Source organism: Lethenteron reissneri, chromosome 37, assembly GCF_015708825.2.
Source record: "Lethenteron reissneri isolate LAM-NWPU_2019-01 chromosome 37, ASM1570882v1, whole genome shotgun sequence".
Lineage (NCBI taxonomy): Eukaryota > Metazoa > Chordata > Hyperoartia > Petromyzontiformes > Petromyzontidae > Lethenteron > Lethenteron reissneri.
Window position 1 is genome coordinate 2416914 of NC_083815.1, and position 14539 is coordinate 2431452.

Below are 14539 nucleotides of genomic sequence, written 5' to 3' on the forward strand. Positions count from 1 at the left end.
CAGCCTCAAATTAGTACCCGGCGCGGTGTGTAAACGTCGCCACTGGGGAGACAAAGGCGGCCGGGCGTGGTTGCTGGCCACCCACCCCCTCGTGCGCCGTGCCCGCCTTCATAGGCACTGCTCGCTAACAGCACTTGCCCCTACAGTCTGTTATAGGCTATACGGGGGACCTTCGTCTTTGGCGGTGGTGTTGGTGGCGATGCACGTAGCGATTCCAGCTGCTGCCCTGTTCTGGAAAGTCAATGTCTGATGAGTCGTACGGGGTTTGGTTACTCCCTCTGGGATGTGTTGGGGGCTTGGGGCCCCCTTGTTGGAGTTTCTAGAATTGTGATTTCGTCGCCCGTGATATTACTTCCGTGAGCGAGTGGAGTGCTGTATGTGTATTGAACTTCTTTCGCACCGTACGTAGCCACAGTGAACATTGTGGGTATTTAGCAGGGCTTCATTTTGTCCGGGGCTTCATCTTAGCTGGGTCGGTATACCAGAAACAAATATATTGTATCTCCAGGAACACCGCATCTAGCTCTGGCTGCGGTTATCCTCGTCACGTCCCACCTACTGTAGGCGACCTAGAAAATATTGAGTGAGAAATTACACCCTGGCAATTACCGGATTAGCATGGAATGTGTCAAAAGCCATCGCCGATTGGTTTTCAATATGACAGGTTGTGTTTGTGAAATTCTGCTTGCGTTGTGTTGTGGCTCTACGGAGCATTCTCTGGGAGAGCCTTGCCCTGCAGTTCCCCCCCGTCCCACCCACACATTTAACTTTCTGAGAAATCAACAGCGATTACCTCGAGTTCGCTACTGAACGTCTCGATGATGGCACCGTGTACTCTGAATCCACGCGTAATTTGTGGACGATTTCAAAATGACTTCTCGTCGACTCGAAAGCCACTCGATGCCGAGATTGAGTAATTTCAACAACAACAATAAATGCCTAGAAGCCCTCTTTGACGTGAAAGCAATTCCACAACGCACCGCACAACCCTGTGCACGTGCAGCACCTGGACAGCGCTTTGCCACTCCACTGCTGAACGAGGGTATGTCTTTTTCGATTTAAAGCTTTCGTGACTGCAGGGATTCATCTTCTTGGTTCTTTCGGTAAAGTCACGTAGAAGGGAAGTAATAAAATAATAAAAATAAAACAATATTTTATTATGTTTTATTTTTATTATTTTAATAAAACATAATATTTTATTATGTTTTATTTTTATTATTTTATTACTTTCCTTCTACGTGACTTTACCGAAAGAACCAAGAAGAGGGTATGTCTCCCCCACGCCGTGCGGGAGTCATTTGACCATACTTCACCACGCTGGGTTGGTGGAGGCGGTGATGACCATACACGTGGGATCATGGACGTAGAATGCAGCTCCGCAGCAGTCTACAGCAAACTTCTTTCTGCACGACGTTCACTCCTATGTACGCACTATCCAGGCTCAAGCCTGTCTTGGCTGACTCGATCTGCCGATCGCAATTAATTTACTAGGTCACGTGAGAATCCCGTATATTGCATCGGGGTCATTTCATTGCACGGATTCTGAAGAATCTTAATTCACATTCTCTTTGGTTATTTCGGTAAAGTCGCGGAGGTATAACATGAAATAAATCACGACGTTTCAGGCGCAACACAAGCGTCCGTCATCAGATGGGAAAGAACCAAAGAGTATGGATTCCTGCAGTCACGAAAGCTTCAAATCAAGATTAATTCACATTCCCATGCCAAATAAAATCCAATATGGAAACCTGATTGTGATGAAACGATTCCATTTCGGAGTCGCGATGCCGATTCATCTATGATTCTAATCGGAATCGCCCGACCCCCCAACTCCACCACGGGCGTAATCCGCACGAGTGATGGCGTGCGCGGTCGAAGTGGGTCAGCGCATTGGCAGTTTGTGGTTTTGTGCTGTCCCGTCCACTTTCAATGGACCTAATGATGCCATTCCACACCGAACGTGGGCACATTCGTCAATAGCATTGCTCTATCTTCTTGGTTCTTTCGGTAAAGTCACGTAGAAGGGAATAATAAAGTAAAACATAATAAAATAATTATATCATAACAAGGAATTTCAATATTATTTTTTATTTTTAATTTTTTATTTCCCTTCTACGTGACTTTACCGAAAGAACCAAGAAGATTAATCCCTGCAGTCACGAAAGAAGCTTTAAATCGAAACATTGCTCTAATGGGACATGGGGGACGTTTCGGAAAATGACCCTTATTAATAGCAGGATGTTATAAAACTAAAATCGTGGCATTTTGTTGTATAGGCATGGGAGGGCTAGCCTGGTGTGAATAAGTACAGAAACGGCACGCCCATTGTGCCCCTGGTCACACTGGCGTCTGTGTTGAATTCCTGATGAGACAATGTAGAAACCCGTCGGGAGTTTACGACAGTGGTGTTGTTGAAATTGTTCACTCTCAAGAGAGGGAGGGCCCTGTGGCTGATGCATACCTGTCAACCCATAACCTTATGACAGACCAATTCAGACCTTATTGGTCACCCCGTGCCCTTATAAATCTCAACGTTCATCCTACAAAGCCCGTATTGAAACGGCTGTTCGCCGCATGGCCCTGAAAACTCAATTCCCCTGTACACTAATACGGGTAAATCGTATGGGTTGACAGGTACACTGATGGGATGGGTCAAAAATAAGTTTGTTTAAATGTGCAGGGGCAGATGTGTGAAGGAGGCTGCGAATTGCCTGCTCATTTGGGAATGGCAGAGAGGAGTCGGCCCTTCCCATGATTTGTGCTCATTCTTATGAAATATCATCATCATCATCACGATCCATGGACAGATAGCCCAGTAAGTGTCCACTGCACATTTCGTAATTTGTTTCAACTTTCCTCTGTCTTGTGCCAGTCGGCTCAAGTAGTGCCACATCATCCTGGCACCAATCTCTTGCGACGTCGTCAAACCATCCTCTGTTATTGTATCATCAGCCGCGGTTCACCCACTGCTGGATGAAGGACTCCCCCACGCCGTCGCCATCTCTCACGATTCTGCGATGTCAACATTTATAAAATTGACATCACCTGCACGCGAGCTTGTTTCATCGCTCCATCTCCACGGCGGATGCCCCCTCGGGCGAAAATTCATCCGTGGGCTGCCACTGGCGTTAGCCGAGACCCCGTTGAGTAGTTGGGGCAGTGCCGTAGTAACTACATTATCAGTGGCATGGTGACTACATTATCAGTGGTGTAGTAACCACATTATCAGTGGTGTAGTAACTACATTATCAGTGGTGTAGTAACCACATTATCAGTGGCGTAATAACGACATTATTAGCTCAGGGTGTGTGGCAATCTGTCAGGTGGGGCCCCAATATTTGATTCGTCTCGCACGGTCGCACCTCGGCTATGACATTACACGGCTCCTCCTGCCTAATCACATAAGTCGTCGTTCTTTGACACTGTTGATGAAAACAAATCTCGTGGTGCTCGTCAGAGGGGTGCCCCAACTCGTCGCTTTGGTCACCGTGGGGGACACGGCACCCCCTGCCTGCCCCACGCTCGTTACGCGACTGAGTAGGGGGCAGCTCTTCCACACCCTCCCGGCTACAAACGTGACCGACGTTTGTGATCCCCATACAGCACGTGCAATGTATCCACGTGAAATACAGAACCAACTTTCACGTGGCTCTTAATCATCATTGGTGAACGCGTAGACAGACCTTCAACTCTACTCTTTGGTTTTTTCGGTAAAGTCACGTAGGTAAAAAAAAGAGAAAACAAATACATTTAATCACGACGTTTCGAAGGCAACACAAGCCTCCGTCTTCAGGTGGCACCGTCACAGCAAAAATCACTGCATCAAGTGAGGGCACTTGAAGACGGAGGCTTGTGTTGCCTTCGAAACGTCGTGATTTAATTTATTTTTTCTCTTTTTTTAACCTACGTGACTTTACCGAAACAACCAAAGAGTATGGATCCTTGCAGTCACGAAAGCTTCAAATCTAGACCTTCAACTCTCTACCCAATTAAATTACTACTGGGTCTTGAAGTCCGTATTCAGCGTTGCTGGCGAGACATTGTATTTAAAGCGGAACTAAATGCAACGTGACGATCGCTGGTGACTCCCTACACTTGAGAACCCCCGTTTACTTACTGGCTGTTCAAGCGCAGATTCTAATTGAACCCAGACCCCCAGCGTTGCCAGCTCCGTATGATCTCACGAAAGCTGTGGTATTCAAACTTTTTGGTATCCCCCCCCCCCTCCCCATGCATGACCAGAGCCACAACACACAGATGGATCACGTGTGCACGCCTCGAATCAACGAGGTGCTCGGTCTGGCATTTGTTTCAAGTTGATTTTCCCCGCGCGCGAAACCAGCCACCGCCCCCCACCACCTCACTTCACCTGCACTGTATCCGTGCCGCAGACTCTAGGGGCCCCCCCCCCCCACAACCAACCCCCATGCAAGGCCCTAACGCGCCAAGGCCACACGCTGCAGCTGGGTGGCGCTGTGCTACCGTCACCCCCCCCCCAACCCCCGTCTGCTCACCGAACAAGAGGGCGGAGGAAGGGGGGCGATGGATTGCGTGAGAAACGACAGCGACCAAAAATAACTGGGAGGTGGGGGGAGGGTGAAGCGCGGGGTGCGTTGCGCAACCTCGCGCGCTGTGCCGTGCCCCAGATCCGAGAGCACCCCACGTGCCACGCACGATGATCATTTGCCGCTGGCTTCGATACCGCTGCCGCTGCTCGACACAATGCGGGTTGAGTGGTGGCGTCGCGGTCATCGCCCTGCGCTACGAACCCGAAGAACAGTTCGATTCCTGGTCACGGCCAACACCGAAGCATCCTCAAATGAGTACCTGGTGCGATGTGTAAACGTCCCCACTCGGGAGACAAAGGCGGCCGGGCGTGGTTGATGTCCACACACCCCATTGTATGTTGTCCCGGCCTTCATAGGGGCTCGCTAACAGCACTTGCCCCAGCAGTCTGTCACGTCTATACGGGGGATCTTTGTCTTTGCACATATGTAATTAGTCATAAAAAAGGGGTGTCATCCCTTCAACATAATAATCATTTGAACCTGTCGCCGCCGCACGGGATTCGCTCGACTCTCGAAGCGAGAGAGAGAACGACTCAAGAGATGCGACGAACCAGAGCAGTGGGATGGCGGCCAGCCGGTGCCACATTTCCTCCCCGAGCTCTGCAGTTCTCTACATATAAAGGTGTCATTGGTCAAATGTTTAAATGCTGTCGGAAACCGGAGCACCTGGATAAATCGTAGAGCTGATGGGGGTTCACATTTGCTGTACCGCCTGGCAAGCCAGGGTATGCCACCTTAATGCCCGGTTGCTTTACATGATAACGTCACCTGTCCTGTTCACGTAACACTTTAAAAATCAACAAGAGGGTTATATAAATAAAATGTATTATAAAAAAGGCAAAAAACTATGTATATATAAGTACATAATTTAGTACTTATTCAGTGTCTACTCGGCGCTTCTTGGCTCGTCTCTTGTATTCATTTAATGGAGCATCTCTTGTCACTGTCCAACAACAGTCTGCAAGCATTGATGGGCTACATTTGCCCTGATAAGAGTGTCTCCATTGTTGCAATGTCCTGGTGGAATCGCTCGCCATACTCATCGCTCACTGCTCCGCAGTTCGGTGGGGAAAAATCTAGAGTGCCAAAAAACTATCTTTAGTGACGTTTCAACCAAGGCTTTTGTATGCCTTGAAGAGGTTTTCCACCAACTCCCTGTAGTTGTCTGCAAGAACATTTGTTGCCACTAACTGCAAGGCTTCCCATGCCGTATTTTCCTTGCCACGCAGTGTCCTGTCAAATGCATAATCTCGAAGTTCACGCATCTGAGGACCAACAAAGACACCTTCCTTTAGCTTAGCCTCACTTAACCTTGGAAATTTTTGCACGGAGGTACTTGCAAGCTGCTTGTTTTGTCCATGGCTTTGACAAGGTACATTAGACCCAGCTTGATGTGTAACGGTGGTCACAAAATCGTCCTTGATTCAACAAGCGGTGAATGCTTAACACGTTTCCTCCCAGGCTCCAATGACTATCGGAGTGGCCAATCTGTCTTGATGTAGTGGGAATCTCTCACACGACGATCCCATTCGCAGAGAAAACAGCAGCAGCACTTTGTGTATACGGTCTGCAAAGCAAGAGAGCAATAACCTTCAAATCGCCACAAAGCTGCCAATGTTGTTGGTCATAGTTTATGCACCTCAAGAATTGCTTCATGTTGTCAGATTTCCTTCATATGGACTGCATGACCAACTGGAATTGATGGCAAAACATTGCCATTATGCAGTAAAACAGTTTTAAGACTCATCTTCGATGGATCAATGAAGTCTCCACTCATCTGGATCATGAACGATGTTGTTGCAGGCTACAAGATCACCTTCCATGAATACGAATGGGACAAAATCCTTTTGATGGTCATAGAACATGGAAACCCTAACATTACCTGCCAGGAGATTCCACTGCTGGTGTCTGGAGCCCAACAGCTCTGCCTTACTCTTGGGTAGTTACAAATCCCTGACAAGGTCTTTCAGTTCATCTTGTGTTGAGGTGTGGTTCAGAGGAGCATAGGAGAAAATCTGGGCCATGTGACCTTGATGGTTCAGGACCAGAAGTTGCATCCTCTTTCTCGTCTGACTCAAGTGAGAATGATTCTGGTGCATCAGGAACCGGCAGTCCTTCACCGTGGGGTACTGGACGTACAGCTAATGGAATGTTTGGATATTGCAGTCCACTATTTCTTCTATGATACACCTTTCCTAACTGAAGGCGCCATGCAGAAGTAACAATTGCTGATATAATCTGTTGGCTCTCCCCAAATAATTGGCACTGCAAAAGGCATAGATTTCCTCTTCGACCACTGGCAAAGATTTGCTACACAAGTGTTGCAGCATATGTGTGGGGCCCACATCTTGTCCTGATCTCCAATTTTGCAGCCAAAATAAAGGTGATAGGCTTTCTTAACCAGTGTTTATACTGCGCTTTTGTGATGCAAAAGTCACTTCACCACAAACATAGCAGAAGTTATCTGCTTTGTTCACACAAGAGGCATCTATGCTCACTTTGGCTCAACAGAAATGTGTCCTTTGCAAAATCAAACTGACAAATAAGAGAGCACAACACTGATTGCTAGAGCTGATATAGGGCAATTGTTCAGCAGGAATAACATGATGCAATTAATATCATGTACGACACAATATCAGGTTCAGATTGCATCATTAATTGATTTGCTCAAAAAGCAAGGACTGTCCAAACCCAGTCATAGATGTATTCATAGATCCAGTCAAAGATGTATTTTAGTCATTCCTGGTTTAAATTGAGATCCCTTCCCTTTATAACTAAATTATCCTCCACCATTCCCAAGTCAAGGGTCGTATATACTGACCCAGTAGCATATCTTAAAAACAATAGCCAATCAACAATTTTGAGCATCATTTTCATTCTCAGTGACCCACAATTGGTAAAGTTGGACGACATTTATTTCGGAAGCATTTTGGCTGTGGACCAGTGTAACCGGCGTTACGATGGTGGCCAGCATCGCAGGCACGAGGCGATCAGTGAGTGGCGCCGGGGGGGGGGGGGGGGGGTCACTCGATGGATAGAGACGACGTGTGTTTTTTTTATTGCTGTGAATGTACAACGTTATTACAAGTCGGTAGCGCGCACACACACACACTTCAGGTACCCGGAGGCGTCGGCACGGCGGACAGACTACACAGGAGCCTCGCGTGTCGCGTCGTCGTCGCGGGACCGTCAAGCGGGGAACTCTGCTCTCGTTCTCCACCGAAACCACCGCACAGATGCAGCTCCTTTCACGGAAAGAAACGCGCGCGCGCCGTATTCACGAAACAAGCGCCAGGTCCAACTCTCTCTCTCTCGGCAGTTTCTTTTAATGTTTTTTTTTGTGTTATTTATCGTGTGTTTTTTTTGTTAAATACCACCCCATCACCCAAGGAGGTCATTATATAACTGTACAACGCCCCGTTGCATATTTTGAATAGCCCTGCAGTAAATGCGTGTTCCCTATTTTCTGTATTACATATATTTGTTTGTATTTTCCGCAGCGCGTGTGTGTGTGTGTATATATACGGTGAGCATCGTACACACACCACCGCATCTCCCACCGATATGTAAGCAGGCCGCTCTAACGTATAATATGTACCTTCCACGAAATTATATCACCTATAGCAAAGGAGAACACGGCATATGGGGGAAAAAAACGCTCCGACGGCGAGCCTTCGAGGGCGCGCAATTAGCAACAAAAAGCGCCTTGTGTACGCATCTCGGGACGCACCAAAGCCACACACATTCCCATTGAGAGGAGGGGGGGGGGGAGCAAAAAAAAAACTATAACATGTTTCGGTAAAGTCACGTAGGTAAAAAATAAAATAAAAGATAAATTAAATCACGACGTATCAAGTGATACAGTAATTTTGCTGTGACGGTGTCACCTGAAGACGGAAGCCTGTGTTGCCTCCGAAACGTCGTGATTTCATTGTATGTTTTACCTACGTGACTTTACCGAAAAAAACAAAGAGTATGGACCCTTGCAGTCACGAAAACTTCAAATCTAGAACCGATGACATGTTTGCGATCACTGTCAGTGAAATGGGAGAAAAGGAGGAAATGATAAGTCGATTAGAAAACAAACAATGCATTTGATTAAAAACAAACACGTGTTGATACGGACCAAATTTGATTCCTGTTGTAAGGATCGTCAGAGAGCCATTCGCGAGAGGAACGGACGGGCCACTCTCGTCTACGCGAGTGAACGGCGGTCTACAGGAGTACACACACGGCTGTGGATAATACGGTCAACTTAAGACTGCTTGAAAAGGAGTTTAAAATTATAAATATATCGTGTTACGGTAAAAAAAAATATTACATGAAGCGAGAAAAAATAAAAACGACCAAAAAAATGCCACCACCAGCAACAAAAGAAACACGCAGCAAATGTACGGGATGTTGACCCACACGCCCGTGTGTTGCCGAATTGGTCGAATCGTGTCCTGCGAAACGGGACACTGAGGTGTGCCACTTAAATTCAAGCAACACATGGGACACGAGAATTTCATCGTATTATTTTTTTTTGCTTAAAGAGTAAGACAGTCCTGTCTGATTTCAACCATCATTGAGCATCGGTAGATATTATCAGATGAACCCCATTTAAGTTAAATTAAATAAGATTAAGTTAGGGCCTGACTAAGGGGCCTTCTGGACAGGCACGGGATCGAGAAGAGTCAATGGATTAGTCCACTCAATGAGACTGCACAAGCCACGTCATTCCCACTCCCAACACGCTCCCTTCCGAAAGCATTCTTTACAAGTTTGAACACGAGCGCAAACAACCTTAGAATATTTTCTTCCATTTGTCCATCCGTATTTAATGTAACTTGCTCTGAAAAATGGTAGATGGTTTGACATTCTGTATATGGTGCCAATCCATGGTTTATCTACTGCTAGACGAAGGCCTGTCTATCATCATCACGAAGCCATGGGCTGTCCACTTATTGATGAAGGCCTCCCCCATTGGTGAAAATATAACATGCTTTGTTATTATATTTGGGTGACAAATTACATGTATATATCCAGTAAAATGTGCTCTCGAGTTGAAGAAGCCAGTGAATTCATCCTGTGCGAAAGCATGTCTCTAAAGTGTAGCCAAATAATCATCAATATACCTATTGTGCCACATGTCGCGCCCACTAATTTAAAATGATTATGCGTTCACGTTGCAAAAATACCGAAGCGCGGCTATACTTAAACAAAAGGAAAAAAATTGACTTCCACATGACCCCTTGCACGCGACGGCGTGACAAGAGTTAATTTCTCCTTTATACCACAAACGTCACACCACTCACTGTCGCAGTCAGCAACTCCGATCTGCATATTAGCAAAATGTTTCCAAATAACAACAAAAAAATAAGCAAGTTGAGATGTTGGAGGCGGGGGTGCACATTTGGAATTTAACGAAAACATGTAATCGGTATGATTTTGGTGACGATGCTTTGACACCCTAAGGCATTCTGCGTTGATTGTTGTGGACAAGTCCACAAGTCAACCGACAAGGACCGGACACAACCAAGAGGCCCCCCTCGACCCTCGAATGTCAACGCCCAAGCCTGCTGCCCAACACCCCTACGGACAGATAGACCGCTCCGTGGTGGATATCGCCACCTGTGCATGCCGCAGCTGCGAGAAGAGTTCCGTATTAGGTGCAGGTTATGATGTTGGGTCAGGAGAATGGAACGTCCAATCCCCGCCGCACCCCCCCATCATTATACGTGCGGACGCTGACCCGCATGTTGTTGCACCAGGGATCAAAAACCCATCGCCCAGGGAACAGATACTACCCACGACTTCATTATGTGTGGTGCTCATCCACAATTATTTGCGATCTGGCAACACTGCGACTTCTGTCAATTGCATGGGCCTCATTATACTCAGGGAACGCCACGTTGCTTTTTTGCGCTCCTATTGTATAATGCCAAGGTCGTGTGTTCACGTGTGGCTGCCCGCCAAAGGCGTTTGAAGGATTCTATCCGGCCGTCGGTAAGGGTAAGGTTCCCCTACCCATGCGTTATGCTCGAAGCAGGCGAGACGCACTCCCTTCCGAAGAATCATCCACCCTCACCGCCAGGGATTCCTACGACCCCTTGGCTCCCACGCTGCTCCGATTGATAGGGCAACACCACTCGGTGGAACGTTCCCCTCTCACGGAAGCCCTGCTAACAGCTGCTTGGGATACATTACACCCTTTAAAATATGGTTCTGGAAATTCATCTGGCGTTCCCTTCATGGCACAGGGGATCAACCTAACTCTCATTAGAGGAGACATGGGGGGTGGGGGGGCAAGGGGGGGGGGCACGTCTACAAATGCTTTGGTACACATTTCAGCATAACAGCACAAAAGTCTTACACCGTTCTCAGTTAAAGAAAATAAAATACATAGATAATAACGTATCAATAGCTGATTCGTCATAGATGTACTTTGTCGGGGATGAGGGCAGCGCAGACTTTAAATGTCAGCCAAATAATCAGTGGAACAGGACTCGCTTGGAAAACGGCAGTCCCAAATAGTGCCCCTTCCTAAAAACAAAACTCATGGTCGGTAATTCGTCTGCACACACAGGAATTGTCTGAAAGTGAAACGGCTTGCCGACTCACTTGCTCCAATGCCCCCAGAGCGATCTCGTGGCTCGGTTCATCGCACGACAGAGCATCGCACAGACTTTAAAGCCAGCGAGAAGCGTTTTGGCAATCCTCCCGTTCCTCGAAAACTTCACGGGAGGCCAGCGTTTGCCAATGCAAGTCATTTAGAGGCGAGCGGTGCAAGTTTGTTTCCCCTCGTCTTATGTAACATTGTGGGTAACCTGGTTCGCATGATTATGACGTAACAGCAGCAGTAGCGGCAGCAGCATAACGGATTTCAGACTCTCAAAGGGTCGCCATCAGCAGCAACCGGCGTCATCCAAATACCCCTCGAGCACTTTAAATATCCATCATGAAAAGTGCGGGGGGGGGATTAGTTATCGTTGATTTAGCATTCTTTTCCTTCTGTTTTGTGATACGCAGCGGAGGACCATCCGAGCACATGCACGCACATACACACGCACTTAAACCAAATCAAAAAAATAATCTCCGTAGCCCAGCTACCGCGCAACGTAGGCACACACGTCCGTCCTCCTCCCTTCTCAGCAGAGCGTTCATCTGCAACCTCGTCGCTTTTCTTCGCATCTCTTCTTTACACGAGTGAAAGTGTGGCGGCGAACGGGGGGCCAGCGGAGGAGTCTCCGTAGGGGCGGGCGTGCATTTGTGCGTGCATGTGCGTGCGTACGCGAGAGCGGATCACAAAGATCCGCCAGATAAGACACACAGGCTGTTGGGGGAAGTGCTGTTGAAGAGCATCTACGAAGGCCGGCACGGCGCACGAGAGGGTGGTGTGGTCAACACCACGCTGGGTAGTGGCGGAGTGACTATCGCACAGAGCTACGAACACGGCAACCCGAGTTTGATTACTGGCCACGGCTAACATCAGTGTTGAATATCTGAACTCGGTGCGACACCTACCCCCTAGGTTGTTAAATGACTACATGGTGCAGTGCGTAAAACATCACCACGAGGGAGATTAAGGCAGCCGGGCGTGGTTCTGACACCACCACCACCACACACCAACTCGTACATCGTGCCGGCCTTCATTAGGTGCTCGCTAACACAGCACTTGTCCCCAAAAACCTGTGTAAGTTACGCGGGGGATCTTGATCTCGGTCCGTTGTGTGCGCGAGAGCCGGGGAGGGCGTCACACTTTGTGCTGCTTCATGGAGGAGGGGATGGGTCCGCGCTGCGTGAGCCCCTCGAAGCGCTTGTACGTGTAGTTGATAAACACCCAGTCCTTGTACTTGCTCTCCGCATCCGTCGTCTGCTCGTTTCCTGCGCCAGACGTTCGCAGGACGGGGGGCAGGGCAGGGATGAAGAGCAACAGTCAGTCGCGATGATGATGATAATAATAATAATACTTAAATCAATTATAAAGTACATTTTGGTATTCACGACATTTTTATATCACGGGGCTACGTTTCAAGCAATGTTGCTCTTTAGTAATAATAATACTGTGAATAGTGCCGTAATATGGCAAGCCATTATAAGGGCACCGTATAATCCTAACCGAGTGATTTGCAGGTATTCTTTTTATTTAGCATATTATTAAGATTATTCCACCCGCAGTAATAACCAGGGAGGCCGCTGGATTGGAACCGCGAATCTCTGCAACGGGCGACGAACGCAGCGCCACTACCAGGCCACAGCAACGCCCCGAACGGATTAGACAAACCAAGGGCAGTTACTCAGACGGCCTGAGTCACCTGGCCGCCGTCTTAACATCGGATGCAAAAAAAACGGCCGCGTTACCTCCGGTGGTCTGCAGCAGGTCCGACTCGGGGAACTCGTCAAAGTTGGAGGTGTCGTCGATGCTCTTGATCTCGATGGGGATGGCTGCTGGTCGCTCCCTGGTGGAGGTGGTACAGAGAGGCAGGTGGAGGGGGGGGGATGAGACACAAGGGTGAGAAGGGAGAGTGGCGACGACAGGAGAGCTGTGACTAGAACCTGCCGGTACAAAATGACTTAGATTTGCACTTATTGCAGAAATTAAAATGGGTGTGAGATTCATTATTTCCAATGTGTTTGTATGACCAATAATAATGATAATTCCATTGACTAAATCACCCGAAATGTGACAGATCTCACCAGATCTCGGAAGCTAAGTAGGATTCAGCCTGGATAGTGCTTGGGTGTGCTACTCTGGGGCTGCATTGTGGGGAGTGCAGCAAAAGCCACGACCAACAACTCATGCACACATGCAGCCACTGGCTCACCATTGCCTTGTTACTGAAATCAAATGAACATCATTTACTTATCCACAAAAACCTCACTTTCTCATTCTTTTTAGGAGGGTCCTGTATTGTGATGCTTATAAATATGCATTTTAATTCGTATTTTGTAGGTGGCAGGAATCCACAGAACCTGGAGAAGACCCACAATGCACACACGAGAATATAACACTGAAAAGGTCCACAAACACATGTTCACAAACCCACTTGCTGTACTATCATCCCGTGGCCACCTTGTAGGATTCTCACGAACCTACGTGGTACACCAACCATTGCTATTAAGATGTTTGATCGGAGGTGTGCATCACCACACCTGTACGACCGCTCTCTATTTTGGCTGGACGATGGGAAACTTGTAAGTGTATAGCCACATTATTTAGAAGGAATTGGTTTCGGTTCATGAAATCACAGAGTAGATGGGAGAGAAAAGGCTGGTGTGGTTTCGGTCATGTTGAGTGACATCAAGAAAATTATGTGGGTCAGAAGGTGCAAGTGATGCAAGTGGAAGGGAAAAGATCAAGAGGAAGGCAGAAGAAGAGGTCGGGGGGGGGGGGTGATGTGGTGTGATCGGACACGGTGGCCCGAGGAGCGGAAAGAAAGATGGCGCAGGACAGGGCAGCGTGGAGAAGGTTGGCAAGGACAGCGAACCCCACGTGAGTGGGACAAACGAGTGGAAGGAGGTTTCGGTTCATGAGCAGTGGGAACTGCTCAATGCCTCTGCTAAATTTTTGTTCACAATGGTTTTACTGCTGGGTTTATTTTAAGACAGCGTTAATGACAAATGTATTTAGTGCTTGTTACTTGTGCGTGTACACCGCTGCCAACGCAGCAGCAGCAGCATCACCAAGTAATGAGTTCAAAGGTGTTCTCTACTCTGCGGTCAATGCTCAGGTTGGCGTTTCCGTAATCGCATGCCGGATTTTTTTTTATTTCCACTCGTGAAGGTCGTAGGCATATCTTACATGAGATGCGCGTGCTCTATTTAACGTGGAACATTGTGTGCTATAGATTACATTGCGGAGATTATTTATCTGGCTCGGTGATCAGGAGCTTGTTCGGAATATTGGAGGTTTGTCTAAATCTCTCGCCATTTCCCCGAGGCGCCAAAGCCGCTCAATAGCGTTTTGGTTTCGTGGACCGGATAAGGCC

General features: G+C 47.8%; 1 protein-coding gene across 2 annotated transcripts in view; it reads right to left on the reverse strand.

Annotated features, from left to right (window-relative positions):
* Window positions 1–7610: 7610 nt before the first annotated feature.
* LOC133351528 (serine/threonine-protein kinase 38-like) overlaps window positions 7611–14539 on the reverse strand; it is a 30890-nt gene continuing 23961 nt past the window's right edge. For both annotated transcript variants that reach the window (XM_061566811.1, XM_061566810.1), the window contains exons 13-14: window positions 12912–13009; window positions 7611–12434 (exon numbers count right to left, since the gene is read on the reverse strand). In XM_061566811.1, the coding sequence (XP_061422795.1) occupies window positions 12304–12434; window positions 12912–13009 (229 nt within the window). In that variant the 3' untranslated portion in view covers window positions 7611–12303. The remainder of the gene's footprint in view (window positions 12435–12911; window positions 13010–14539) is intronic.